The sequence below is a fragment of the Sander lucioperca genome, chromosome 9 (genome assembly GCF_008315115.2).
Source record: "Sander lucioperca isolate FBNREF2018 chromosome 9, SLUC_FBN_1.2, whole genome shotgun sequence".
Lineage (NCBI taxonomy): Eukaryota > Metazoa > Chordata > Actinopteri > Perciformes > Percidae > Sander > Sander lucioperca.
Window position 1 is genome coordinate 13,848,192 of NC_050181.1, and position 14,365 is coordinate 13,862,556.

Here is a 14,365-nt window from a genome sequence, read left to right on the forward strand (position 1 = left end):
GTGCCACAAAGTCTCTCGTAGTTTTCCCTCTTTCTTTTCCTTCAGGTACTCTGGCAATTCGGAGGTCCTGTCTCTTCGATCGTCCCTCCAAATCCACACATTTATCCGACAGTTGCTCTACTTGGTTAGCGAGGCGTTTAACTTTGTTTTGCAACTCCGCTATGGTATCAGACGTGTGGGAGGCAGACGCCCCTATCTACTTCAGTTTGAGATTCTGACTTTCCACTTGGGATTTTACTGTGTTAATGGCCGAGCCATTTCCCCTCTTAGAGTAGTTGTTACGTCAGCAATTTTCTCCTCTATTTTATTGCATATTTCGGATTTTACCCGGGAGAGTTCCGTGTGCAAAGTTCCTATGGCGGTCAAGACCTCCTGGTTGTTCGCGGTCTGCACACTCATGTCGGGGTTACTCTCCAAACTCTCCCCCGCGGCTTCATCTGGGCCTGCCTCCTCTGCTGTCGCCGTCTTTGCGGCTCGTGTAGTCAGCATTTTTTGTTTCTTACACCTTATTTATATTTTTATGTGAAGTATTTTTGATACAAGTAAAGTTAATTCTTTGCTAGGTTAGTCGGACTTTGTTTAGAATGTAATTTTAAACACAACTAAGCAGGAGCTACCGACCCAGGCGTGCTATCCACTCATCGTCCAACCCGAAGTGATGTGTAATCTTTTCAGGAAACAATTGGTTTTTAGAAATTATCTCGTGATTTTGACATAACGAGTTGAAATTACTGTAATAAATGAGTACATTTCTTAATAAATGAGTACAGTGGTGATATTGTATACAGCTGTGCTGTGTGTGCTTCAGGCTGTGCAGGTCCACCACTGCTGTGTTGTCCTGGTCGAAACGACTCCTGCTACAGGGGATGTTATTGTGATGAGGCCTGCTTGCAAAATAACGACTGCTGTACTGACTACAGGTCCAACTGCACGCAACGTGAGTGAGGGTGAACACAAAAAATTGGTTATGTCAGTTTAGGATTTGAGATGAGGTTTAAGATGTAATAGTGCAAATCTTTATTCTTGATTACAGCTTTAACCACTGCACCGCCAAGCACACCCAGCACAACAAGCAGCAGTACTACATCAACTTCTTCATCCACTGTCTTGTCAGCACCAAATACAACATCTACACTGATGGAAGGGAGTACAACGTCAGCATCCCCAGTCCCTGCTCCTACAGCAACCAGACAAACAAGCAGCAGCTCACCTACACCAGCAGAAAACACCACCACATTATCTACAGACTCTATTTCCCCAAAAAACAGCACAACAAGCAGCAGTACTGCATCTACACTGGCAAATTACATCACAACTTCTTCATCCACTGTCTCGTCAGCACCAAATACAACATCTACACTGATGGAAGAGAGTACAAGTCGAGTCGAGTACGAGTCAGCATCTACCTTCTCTGCTACTACAGTAACCAGCCAAACAAGCAGCAACTCACCTACACTAGCAGATAACAGCACAACTTTACCAGTCTCACCAGCAGACAACAGCACAACATCATCTACAGACTCTATTTCTCCACATCCCAGCACAACAAACAGCAGTACTACATCTGTACTTGTAAATATCAGCATAACTTCAGCACCCACAGCTTCTGACACAACACCACCAAGAACAAGTACAAGCAGTACATCTAAACCCACAGATATCCCCCCATCTCCATCATCTGCAGTGTCTTCAACAACAGAACACAGCACAACAAGCAGCACTACTGCATCATCAGATGTGAGCACAGACTCAACCTCCATGATGTCTGCTGCTACACCAACCAGCCAAGACAGCAGCAGTACTACATCTACGCAATTAGATGGCCTCACAATATCCTCAGTCTCCGCAGCTACAGGTTGGTCATCATGTTATGACAGTTTAGGATTTGAGATGAGGTTTAAGATTTAATAGCGCAGTGGCCGGGTTGGGTCAGTGTGTAGAGCAGGTGCACATATAGTGAGAGGTTTATGCCTCGATGCAGAGGTCCAGGGTTTGAATCCGACCTGTGACGATTTCCTGCATGTCTTCCCCCTCTTTCTCCCCTTTCTCACATAGCTGTCCTATCCATTAAAAGGGGGAAAAGCCCAAAAATGAATAAAAAAAAGATTTAATAGTGCAAATCTTTATTCTTGGTTACAGCTTTTACCACTGCACCGCCAAGCACACCCAGCACAACAAGCAGCAATACTACATCAACTTCTTCATCCACTGTCTCGTCAGCACCCAATACAACATCTACACTGATGGAAGGGAGTACAACGTCAGCATCTACAGTCCCTGCTACTACAGTAACCAGCCAAACAAGCAGCAGCTCACCTACACCAGCAGACAACAGCACAACTTTACCAGTCTCACCAGCAGATAACAGCACAACTTTACCAGTCTCACCAGCAGATAACAGCACAACTTTACCAGTCTCACCAGCAGATAACAGCACAACTTTACCAGTCTCACCAGCAGACATCACAACATCATCTACAGACTCTATTTCTCCAAATCCCAGCACAACAAACAGCAGTACTACCTCTACACTTATAAATACCAGTACAACTTCAACACCCACAGCTTCTGACACAACACCAGCAAGAACAACAAGTACAAGCAGTACATCTACACCCACAGATATCCCCCCATCTCCACCATCCGCAGTGTCTTCAACAACAGAACACAGCACAACAAGCAGCACTACTGCATCAACTTCTTCATCCACTGTCTCGTCAGCACCAAATACAACATCTACACTGATGCAAGAGAGTACAACGTCAGCATCTACAGTCCCTGCTACTACAGCAACCAGCCAAACAAGCAGCAGCTCACCTACACCAGCAGATAACAGCACAACTTTACCAGTCTCACCAGCAGATAACAGCACAACTTTACCAGTCTCACCAGCAGATAACAGTACAACTTTACCAGTCTCCCCAGCAAATAACAGTACAACATCATCTACAGACTCTATTTCTCCAAATCCCAGCACAACAAACAGCAGTACCACCTCTATACTTGTAAATATCAGCATAACTTCAACACCCACAGCTTCTGACACAACACCACAAAACACAACAAGTACAAGCAGTACATCTACACCCACAGATATCCCCCCATCTCCGTCATCCAGGGTGTCTTCAACAACAGAACACAGCACAACAAGCAGCACTACTGCATCATCAGATGTGAGCACAGACTCAGCCTCCATGATGTCTGCTTTTACGCCAACCAGCCAAGACAGCAGCAGTACTACATCTACGCAATTAGATGGACTCACAACTACAGCATCCTCAGTCTCTGCAGCTCCAGGTTGGTCATCATGTCAGTTTAGGATTTGAGATGAGGTTTAAGATTTAATAGCGCAAATCTTTATTCTTGATTACAGCTTTTACCACTGCACCACCAAGCACACCCAGCACAACAAGCAGCAGTACTACATCAACTTCTACATCCACTGTCTCGTCAGCACCAAATACAACATATACACTGATGGAAGAGAGTACATTGTCAGCATCCACAGTCCCTGCTACTACAGCAACCAGCCAAACAAGGAGCGGGTCACCTACACCAGCAGATAACAGCACAACCTTACCAGTCTCACCAGCAGATAACAGCACAACTTTACCAGTCTCACCAGCAGACATCACATCATCATCTACAGACTCTATTTCTCCAAATCCCAGCACAACAAACAGCAGTACTACCTCTACACTTATAAATACCAGTACAACTTCAACACCCACAGCTTCTGACACAACACCAGCAAGAACAACAAGTACAAGCAGTACATCTACACCCACAGATATCCCCCCATCTCCATCATCTGCAGTGTCTTCAACAACAGAACACAGCACAACAAGCAGCACTACTGCATCAACTTCTTCATCCACTGTCTCGTCAGCACCAAATACAACATCTACACTGATGCAAGAGAGTACAACGTCAGCATCTACAGTCCCTGCTACTACAGCAACCAGCCAAACAAGCAGCAGCTCACCTACACCAGCAGATAACAGCACAACTTTACCAGTCTCCCCAACAGATAACAGCACAACTTTACCAGTCTCACCAGCAGATAACAGCGCAACTTTACCAGTCTCCCCAGCAGATAACAGCGCAACTTTACCAGTCTCCCCAGCAGATAACAGTACAACTTTACCAGTCTCACCAGCAGACAACAGCACAACATCATCTACAGACTCTATTTCTCCAAATCCCAGCACAACAAACAGCAGTACCACATCTATACTTGTAAATATCAGCATAACTTCAACACCCACAGCTTCTGACACAACACCACCAAGAACAACAAGTACAAGCAGTACATCTACACCCACAGATATCCCCCCATCTCCGTCATCTGCAGTGTCTTCAACAACAGAACACAGCACAACAAGCAGCACTACTGCATCATCAGATGTGAGCACAAACTCAGCCTCCATGATGTCTGCTGCTACGCCAACCAGCCAAGACATCAGCAGTACTACATCTACGCAATTAGATGGCCTCACAACTACAGCATCCTCAGTCTCTGCAGCTACAGGTTGGTCATCATATTATGTCAGTTTAGGATTTGAGATATGGTTTAAGATTTAATAGTGCAAATCTTTATTCTTGATTACAGCTTTTACCACTGCACTACCAAGCACACCCAGCACAACAAGCAGCAATACTACATCAACTTCTTCATCCACTGTCTCGTCAGCACCAAATACAACATATACACTGATGGAAGAGAGTACAACGTCAGCATCTACAGTCCCTGCTACTACAGCAACCAGCCAAACAAGGAGCAGGTCACCTACACCAGCAGATAACAGCACAACTTTACCAGTCTCCCCAGCAGACAACAGCACAACTTTACCAGTCTCCCCAGCAGATAACAGCACAACATTACCAGCCTCCACAGCAGATAACAGTACAACTTTACCAATCTCAACAGCAGATAATAGTACAACTTTACCAGTCTCACCAGCAGACAACATCACAACATCATCGACAGACTCTATTTCTCCAAATCCCAGCACAACAAACAGCAGTACCACATCTATACTTGTAAATATCAGCATAACTTCAACACCCACAGCTTCTGACACAACACCACAAAACACAAGTTCAAGCAGTACATCTACACCCACAGATATCCCCCCATCTCCATCATCTGCAGTGTCTTCAACAACAGAACACAGCACAACAAGCAGCATTACTGCATCATCAGACGGGAGCTCAGCCTCCATGATGTCTGCTGCTACGCCAACCAGCCAAGACAGCAGCAGTACTACATCTACGCAATTAGATGGACTCACAATATCAGCATCCTCAGTCTCTGCAGCTACAGGTTGGTCATTATGATTTCTGCTGAAGTCATGTCAAAAAATGTATATTTGAAGAAATACATTAATTGTCACTGCTGAAAATGTATTGGCAATCTTTTGTCAAATTTGATTTCAGTAAAAAAAAATGTTTTGTTTGCATCAGGGTCAGTTAGAGATTCACCTCCTTTGGCATACTAACTAATAGTTTCCTTGTCCTCATAGCAAGGACAACACTGACAGACACCAAGACAACTTTGGATACTAGTAGTGTCACATCTTCACCAGCAGGTGGGAGCAAATCTGGATTTTCCAACAAAAACACAGTTTCCACCATCACATGGACTTCTGTACTTCTGTACTCTAGTTAAAGCTCTAGTGCGTAACTTTTTGATATTAATGAACATCCGTTACATTCAAGCCATTGCCAAATGAGTTGCTACAGAGCTATTTAAGACTATCAGCTCCACACAACTCTCTCTGTATTTCTCAGTATGGCTATGTTCAGAAGGGGGGGGGGACAGTTTTGTTGTCATTACTTTGAATTTCTCATGGAGGAGGCAGAAACTACACACTATAGCTTTAAGTTTAAATTGTTAAATACATTTTTATTTGCACCTTTATCTCCTCAGATGCCCATACAGTGACTATTTACCTGAAAGCTTCTGTTTTATCCCAGAATGAGGACAATGAAGATGTGATTTTTGAGGCTTTATCCAATGTAAGCACAAACAACCTTCACATATACATTGTGCAGTTACAGTATCACAAAAAACATACATAGCTCTGTCGCACAACTAATCAGCGAGTGTCTTCCCTCACACAGTTTATTTCCCAGACCCTTCTCCAGCTGAACTGTGAGGGCTGCTCATCAACTATCAGACACATCAAACCCACCTGAGAAAGGCCAATGTTTCAGCCAACGGGAGCACCAGTGTGGCTGTAGCTGTACTGTGACAACAGGTTGCACAACTCTCAGAAACAACACCATCACCTATTAAAACTAAATAAACTGGTAGAGATCAGGGCCTGAATATCAGAGCTATTAGGCCTACATGATTAATACATTTCTTATGTACCCTTTAAGCATGTAAAATGATATGCAGTATTATAAAGCTCACACAGGTACATATCACAACTTAATACTACAACAGATTTAACAGTTTATGTTCACATTAAAAAGTATAAACGCATGTATCAAATACATGACTTACACAGTCTATACAGATGTAGGCCTAAAGAAAACCAGCTTTGACTGCGGTACACTTTTTGCTGCTTCCAACGTTACATGATTGCTGGATATACTAAGCAAACTTTTCTTCACTTTCCTCGAGCACGAGCGGATAGATAGTACTTTTGTGTTGAAAAAAAGGCGCTACCATAACGCTGGCTCTTGCGTGTCTTCCCTTGACAATAAAAGCTCAGCTTAAACTCACTAAGAGCATTTCGCTAAGAAGAAACTCCATAAAAAGCCATTTTGCCGACACTAAATATCAAACAAAAGCCACTTTCTAGTATTAAGCTGCTGTGAGCTGTTAATTCACCACTTCTAAACAAAGGCAGAACATAACTTAATCTCTGAGCTTCCTCCGCAGCGCTGTGAGGCAATGCGAGACAATCTCAGAGCTGACAGGGGCGAAGACAGCAGTTTTCATCAGACCCACCCTGGGTCCGGTTAATTAAGTGTGCTTTTAACTACCGTTGGCAAAATACCCCCGCAATTAGTATATCCATACTTCAAAGTTAATCATCAAGCCACTAAGCCTGTATGGAAATTAACGCCACTGCTGAAGTGTTATATTCGTTAACAATACTAATGACGAGACAAGACAACACCGGTGTCATTAAATAGTGACTGTGGCAATATCAACATGCAATATCGTTGACGAAAAAGACAACACTAAAATGACGTTGAACAAAAACTCTAACACACTTACAGTCCGGTGCCGGCTGACTGCGTCTCTGAGTCGAATGTGAGTCCGTCTCTGTACTCGGTCCACTTCTGGTGGTTGATTACCGCAGCTTTTTGCCGATTGGCTCTCACAAAACGGGTCGGATGGGTAGCACACCGCCATGAGTCCATTAGGCAAATGTCTGATTACTCCACATTTTAACTGTGATATTTTGTGATTAAATTCTGAATCTTCCACGTTATCTGTTAGGTAAATGTAGTAGTGCAATGTCTTCATCTGATGTAGAAAGAAACTGTAAGTCAGTAGTAGGCTATTCAGTAGAGTTGCATATTAAATGGTTCAAGGTCCTTCTATAAGTAATTTTGGGGTACAATGGTTCTGGAGAAAGCTACATGCAACAATATTACAGACCACACAATCGGCCCGTTCCAAACACAGGCACTGTACTAGTTACATAGAAAATGCCACTGCATTTTGCTACTTTTATTTTTTATTTTTTTAAAGAAGTTTTCCTAGTACATAACATTCAAGAAAACGGTATATGTTGTGCTATAACTTGCCTAACTCTAATGCCCTATACTAGATGGCCACTATCTTTACATCAAAGCCAACAGTGCGTCACATGGAGACATGGCTCGTATTCTGGGAGTTTCATGAATCTGATGAACAGCGTTCATATCTATTTTTAAGAAATCTCTAACTTTCTCAAGTAATCTTTGTACTATATGTCAGACTTTACTGTTTGTGTTATCGCCAACAGCATACTATTTATTTTAAGGTGATAGTCTTACAGATGTGCATATACTGTATGAAAAATGATGATTATGCATGACTACAAATGGATTATTCATCACAATTCGATACTGTTGGAAAGAAATGCAATAAATGATTATACAAAATGTTTCTTGCACTTGCCATAATGTGTATTTGAAAGCCAGTGCGTTAGTAGGTTTTCTATTTCCAGTTCACTGTTCTAATAAACATGCACTGTGGTTACACTTGTGTTTGCCATCAGTCTAATCATTCCAGTCTCAAATGTAGGTAACTGCATTCTTGACATATCTACAGTCTGACTCTGTTTTAATCATTACACAAAGAAAAATGTTACAGAACATCCGTAACATGATACTATTCTGTGAAAACAAGGAAATAGTATTTTTTTTTGTTCCTGGCAGACAATAGTATTATTTTCATCAGGAGTGTGCCTGTATAAAAAAAAGCCTTTGCAACACTCAGCAGCCACACAGAGTCATGGATCGGTTTACATTGTACTTCTCTCTCCTGCTGGCGTTCCTACTTTATGATGGTGAGTGAAACATTATCACATGTAATATCAAATAGTTTAATAAAGTAAAGTCACAGCATACTTATCTCATTATACAAAAATGTGTTTAACTTAGGATACACAGTTACAATGAAGTTGATGAACAATTATTTTACTAGCTAGCTTAATTTGATAGATTTGATACTGGATTGTAAAAAGTTAATTTATTTCTGACGATTAAAAATGTTCCATACTACATGACTCAGCTGATTAGATAGATTATTCCTAAATATTAGGGCTGGACCCGAATATTCGAATATTCGTTGGGTGGGTTGGTATTCGATTTGAAAATTTGACATTCGAAAATTCGGGGGTTTTTTTGTTTTTTTTTGCACAACCTGGCATCCCCCTCCAAACGGTTCTCATTCACGCTTGAATATGTTCGAAATATAATACTCTCTTTTACAATTTTCTTATATAGCCTAGCCATTTTAATAGGATGGACAACCCAACCTCGTTATACTTAATAAATGTATTTGCTTCTTCTTGGACTACTAAAGTGTTCCTGCAACGGGAGTATTCTCTGGCTAGGGCTAGAACAGCGCAGTTTGCATGGACAGAAGTGTGTGTGTGTGTGTGTGTGTGTGTGTGTGTGTGTGTGTGTGTGTTTTATATCATTAGTGAAGTCTCTGTTCTCGGGGCATATAAGCCCTGCTCGCGTGAGGCGCGCCGCTTCCTGCTCGCGCTGTTCTGTAGTTTATTAAAAGTTTATTAATTCTGAACGTGTCTGGCCTGTCTATCTATATTGCACCAAATACGACACTGCACTCCCTTGTGAAGTCGTTTGGATGAAAGGTTCTCAAAATAATCAAAATGCAAACAAACAGACAGATACATAGAGATTCCTGCCTTTATTAGAGATAATAATATGTTCAGCCCCCTCTCTCCGAAGCTTCGAATATTCGATGCTCATTACTACCGAAGCTTCGAAGCTCAAAAAATGGTATTCAGACCAGCCCTACTAAATATAATGTTAAATTATATAATTGTCTCACAAATGCAAACAGGCAGCATTTAAAAAAATATGCTCCTGCTAGACCAGGTCATTCTCCATTGGGTTCTTGCTTTTATTTTTAGCCGATTGACTTGGTTCATAAGTCGTAAGCATTTAAAGTCGTAGAACAGCAGCCACCTGTTCTCATATTACATGTTAGTAAGAGGTCATTTATCATTGCTTATTGTGCTGGTTATTACACAGTGTGAACATTACCCCTATAAATAGTCACTAAGAATAATAAATTACTAATTCAGTTATCTAAATTAAGAAAAGAGGCTTAACAAGGTCAGGGTTTTTCCTGCATAGAGAAAGTTTTGGCGCCCCCAAAAGCCGTTTTAGCCAGCGCCAAAAGAAATCACGAGCGCCAAAACGTCAAACATTTAGCCTATATGCAATGTTGTCTAGACAAAGGAGGAATTCCTTAATCAGACCGTTCTCTACCTGTTGCAGGGTAAATGAAAATGAATCTAGGTGTCTGAAAACCATCTTACAGGGAAGATTAACAACACCAATGCCCAATTTTGCTGTACGACTTCACTGTGACATCCGTGCCAGTCTTGTTCTCTTTCATCTCGAGCAAATGCATGAGTTTGTTTTTCCTGCATTCAAATTAAATGAAATGTCATTGTCCTTTTTCATTTTCTAGCTCAACCAGCAGCTCCAACAGGTAATACCCACAACACCACCTCACACACTGTACTTCCTGCTCCCATTCCTTCAGTGCAACATATTCTGCCTCCATCTCAACCCCACAATGATCAGCAACATCCCTTTCATGTTTCTCAGCTGCATCCATCCAAGACGCATCAAACATTTTCACCCATCTCATTCTGACTTGGAGTAATCCTTTCCAACCTTCCCCTGAGCACTAACAGCTCTGCCAGGCAGCAACTAAATATCTCACAGACCCCTCAATCTAGAGATTCTTAGCTACAACTACTAGTAACATTATACCTACACTACTTTCTACTATGGCACAAGCTGTGCTATTAGTAGGGGTGGGGGGAAAACCCGAAAATTGTTATGTATCGTGATTTTTTTGCAACAAGTTTTAATTTTTTTAATGGATTCTTTTCCCTAGAATCAATATTTTTTTATTTACTTTTTTTTTTTTTATCAATTATTGACCTTAATATTTTTTGTTCATACTGACGGTGAACACAATTATTTTTTAGAACCGTCTCATGATCTCGTGATATGTCGTAAAATAACGCAGTGAAATTACAGTTATAAATGAGTACAGTGGTGATCTTGTATACAGCTGTGCTGTGTGTGCTTCAGGCTGTGCAGGTCCACCCCTGCTGTGTTGTCCTGGTCAAAACAACTCCTGCTACAGGGGATGTTATTGTGATGAGGCCTGCTTGAAATTAGGCGACTGCTGTCCTGACTACATTTCAACCTGTGTGCAACGTGAGTGAGGGTGAACACAAAAAATTGGAATTTACACTGTTGTGTCAGTTTAGGATTTGAGATGAGGTTTAAGATTTAATAGTGCAAATCTTTATTCTTGATTACAGCTTTTACCACTGCGTCGCCAAGCACACCCAGCACAACAAGCAGCAATACTACATCAACTTCTTCATCCACTGTCTCGTCAGCACCCAATACAGCAACACTGATGGAAGAGAGTACAACGTCAGCATCCACAGTTTCTGCTACTACAGCAAGAAGCCAAACAAGGACCAGCTCACCTACACAAGCAGATAACAGCACAACTTTATCAGTCTCACCAGCAGACAACAGCACAACTTTACCAGTCTCACCAGCAGACAACAGCACAACTTTACCAGTCTCACCAGCAGACAACAGGACAACATCTACAGACTCTATTTCTCCAAATCCCAGCACAACAAACAGCAGTACTACATCTGTACTTGTAAATGTCAGCATAACTTCAGCACCCACAGCTTCTGACACAACACCACCAAGCACAAGTACAAGCAGTACATCTACACCCACAGATATCCCCCCATCTCCATCATCTGCAGTGTCTTCAACAACAGAACACAGCACAACAAGCAGCACTACTGCATCATCATCAGATGTGAGCACAGACTCAGCCTCCATGATGTCTGCTGCTACACCAACCAGCCAAAACAGCAGCAGTACTACATCTACGCAATTAGATGGCCTCACAACTTCAGCATCCTCAGTCTCCGCAGCTACAGGTTGGTCATAATGATATCTGCTGAAGCCATGTCAAAAATGTATATTTGAAGAAATACATTAATTGTCACTGCTGAAAATGTATTGGCAATCTTTTGTCAAATCAGATTTTTTTTTTTGTATAAGGGTCAGTTAGAGATTCACCTCCTTTGGCATGCTTAATAATAGCTTCCTTGTCCTCATAGCAGGGACAACACTGACAGACACCAGGACAACTCTGGATACCACTAGTGTCACATCTTCACCAGGACTCAGTGGTAAGTGAAACTGAAGCAGAGGGACAGACACAGAGCTGTAGCAGAGCCAAAGTAGCGCACTTTTTAATTAACTTTATCGGTTTGGTCTTCTGTACTTCAGTTCTGTAGCTAAGTTTAAATTGTAAAATACATTTGTATTTGCACCTTTTTTTCTACAGATACCCATATAGTGACCATTGACCTGAAAGCGTATGTATTATCCCAGAATGGGGAAAATGAAGATGTGATTTTTGAGGCTATCTCCAATGTAAGCACAAACAACCTTCACATATACATCACACAGTTATAGTATCACAAGAAAACTAATTATACACAGCTCTGTCACTTACCTAATCAATGAGGTTCTTCTCTCACACAGTTAATTTCCCAGACCCTTCTCCAGCTGAACTGTGAGGGCTGCTCATCAACTATCAGACACATCAAACCCACCTGAGAAAGGTCAATGTTTCAGCCAACGGGAGCACCAGTGTGGCTGTAGCTGTACTGTGACAACAGGCTGCACAACTCTCAGAAACAACACCATCACCTATTAAAACTAAATAAACTGGTAGAGATCAGGGCCTGAATATCAGATATTAGGCCTACATGATTAATACATTTCTTATGTACCCTTTGACATGCAGTACTATAAAGCTCTATAACTTTAACTATACAGTTCTCACACAGGTATATCACAACTTAAAACTACAACACTGACAGATTAAACAGTTTATGTTCACATTAAAAAATATAAATGCACGTATCAAATACATGACTTACTGGGTCTACTGTAATAGATATAGGCCCAAAGAAAAATAGCCTACAATGCCTAGAGTAGGCCTATTACTTATTAAAGCTTATGACTCATTTTACAGCACAGCTTAAAGACAAAAAAGGATGAATACAGTGTCCCTGCAGCAGCAAGCAAGGCAAAATACAGAATATAACCACCACACATCAACAAGTACACATCAGCAACAGCTTCAGAGTTGAAGATAAGGTAATTTAACAACTACACAAGGATTTAAATACAGAAAGCTGCAGAGAGACATTTAACTATCAGGTAACAGTTAAAGATACCAGCAAGCAAAGACAGGTAACGTTAGACAGTCAGGGGAGTTATTTGACTTACTTTATTTAACGTTGAGGTCCCTCTCCCCTCCTTAATGGATGTGAAGTGGTCATTCTCCACGTATACATATGAATGTCCCACTACACGTGTTGCTGTGATGGTCATTTTGTTTGTCTGTCAACAGAACTCATTTCCTCTCTCCATCGTCAGCTAACGTTAACTGCAAAAGCATTAAGGCCCTGACACACCAACCCGATTATCGGCCATCTGACAGTATGGCGAGGTCAGTGACTCAAGTCTGTTTGGTGTGTTCCGTGCCGTTGTCAGTTGGAGGAGCCGTCGGCCTTCATTTGGGCCAATTTGACATGTTGAATCGGAAGACGGGCAGTCGGACTCAATGACCAATCTGATTGGTGGAGTGCTAACCCAGAAATGACGAGCGGGATGAGAGTGACTAGAGTCTCTCAAAATCTGACGAAAATCTTTTAAACTGACCTTTGTCGATCTGAAATGAAGACCGATTCAGCAACTGCATAGCCTATTTCTTGCTTAAAATGTTTTCAGAAACACGTTTCGGTGAACTTTTTTCGTAAAATATGAGATCGTATTCCGAACGAGCCGCCATGATGGTCTGGCTTTGGAATTCCAGAGAAGCCAGACCCACGTGACACGTTCGTCCAATCAGCTGTCATTTTATTTTACTCAAAAACTTTATGTGTCCATCCAGTCACGGCCCTATTTGGGACCAAGCCTCCCGGTGGTCAGGAAAATCTCACACAGTGGTGACATTTACAACTTTACTAGCCCGACGTCTTATCTTGCTGAATTGGAAAGGCCCAAAATCTCCATCCCACACCAGGTGGTTTAAAGACGTCATGTATCATTTAAAGTTAGAAAAGATGAAATACTCACTCAGAGGAAACGTGAGAGAATTCTATTCTACCTGGGGATCTTTCATGGACTATTTTGATGAGGTTTCTGCAGTGGACTGGGAAGAGGTGTAGTGCTACCTTGAGGATAACTAAATGACTTGCCTGTATTTAATTATCAATTTTTTTTATTTTTTTATTTATTTAACTTTTAATTCTTTTCTTTCTCTTCTTATGCTTCTTTATGTAGCATTTTGTCTGTATGTAGGATATACCCCACCTTGTCTTTTTGTTTGTGGGCAGCAAAATGTAGGCTCACTTTACTCCAAATGTATACTTGTACGGATAGGTTATGAGGATGCATGGGGATTGGGGAGGGTGGGGAGTGGGTAGAAGACGTTTGTGTAGGTAATGTATATTGTGCTGTATATTTGTGTATTTATGTACATGGCAGCACTGTTGCGCTATGTACAATTGTACACGTGTGA

The 14,365-nt window shown here is 41.6% G+C and overlaps 1 protein-coding gene across 1 annotated transcript in view; it reads left to right on the forward strand.

Moving 5' to 3' along the window:
* Positions 1-3,872: 3,872 nt before the first annotated feature.
* The window catches only part of LOC116037330 (uncharacterized protein PB18E9.04c-like), a 59,774-nt gene continuing 49,281 nt past the window's right edge, over positions 3,873-14,365 (forward strand). Inside the window, exons 1-4 of the mRNA XM_031281197.2 lie at positions 3,873-4,531; positions 10,181-10,201; positions 10,816-10,944; positions 11,496-11,702. Of these exons, the coding sequence (XP_031137057.2) occupies positions 3,913-4,531; positions 10,181-10,201; positions 10,816-10,944; positions 11,496-11,702 (976 nt within the window). The 5' untranslated portion in view covers positions 3,873-3,912. The remainder of the gene's footprint in view (positions 4,532-10,180; positions 10,202-10,815; positions 10,945-11,495; positions 11,703-14,365) is intronic.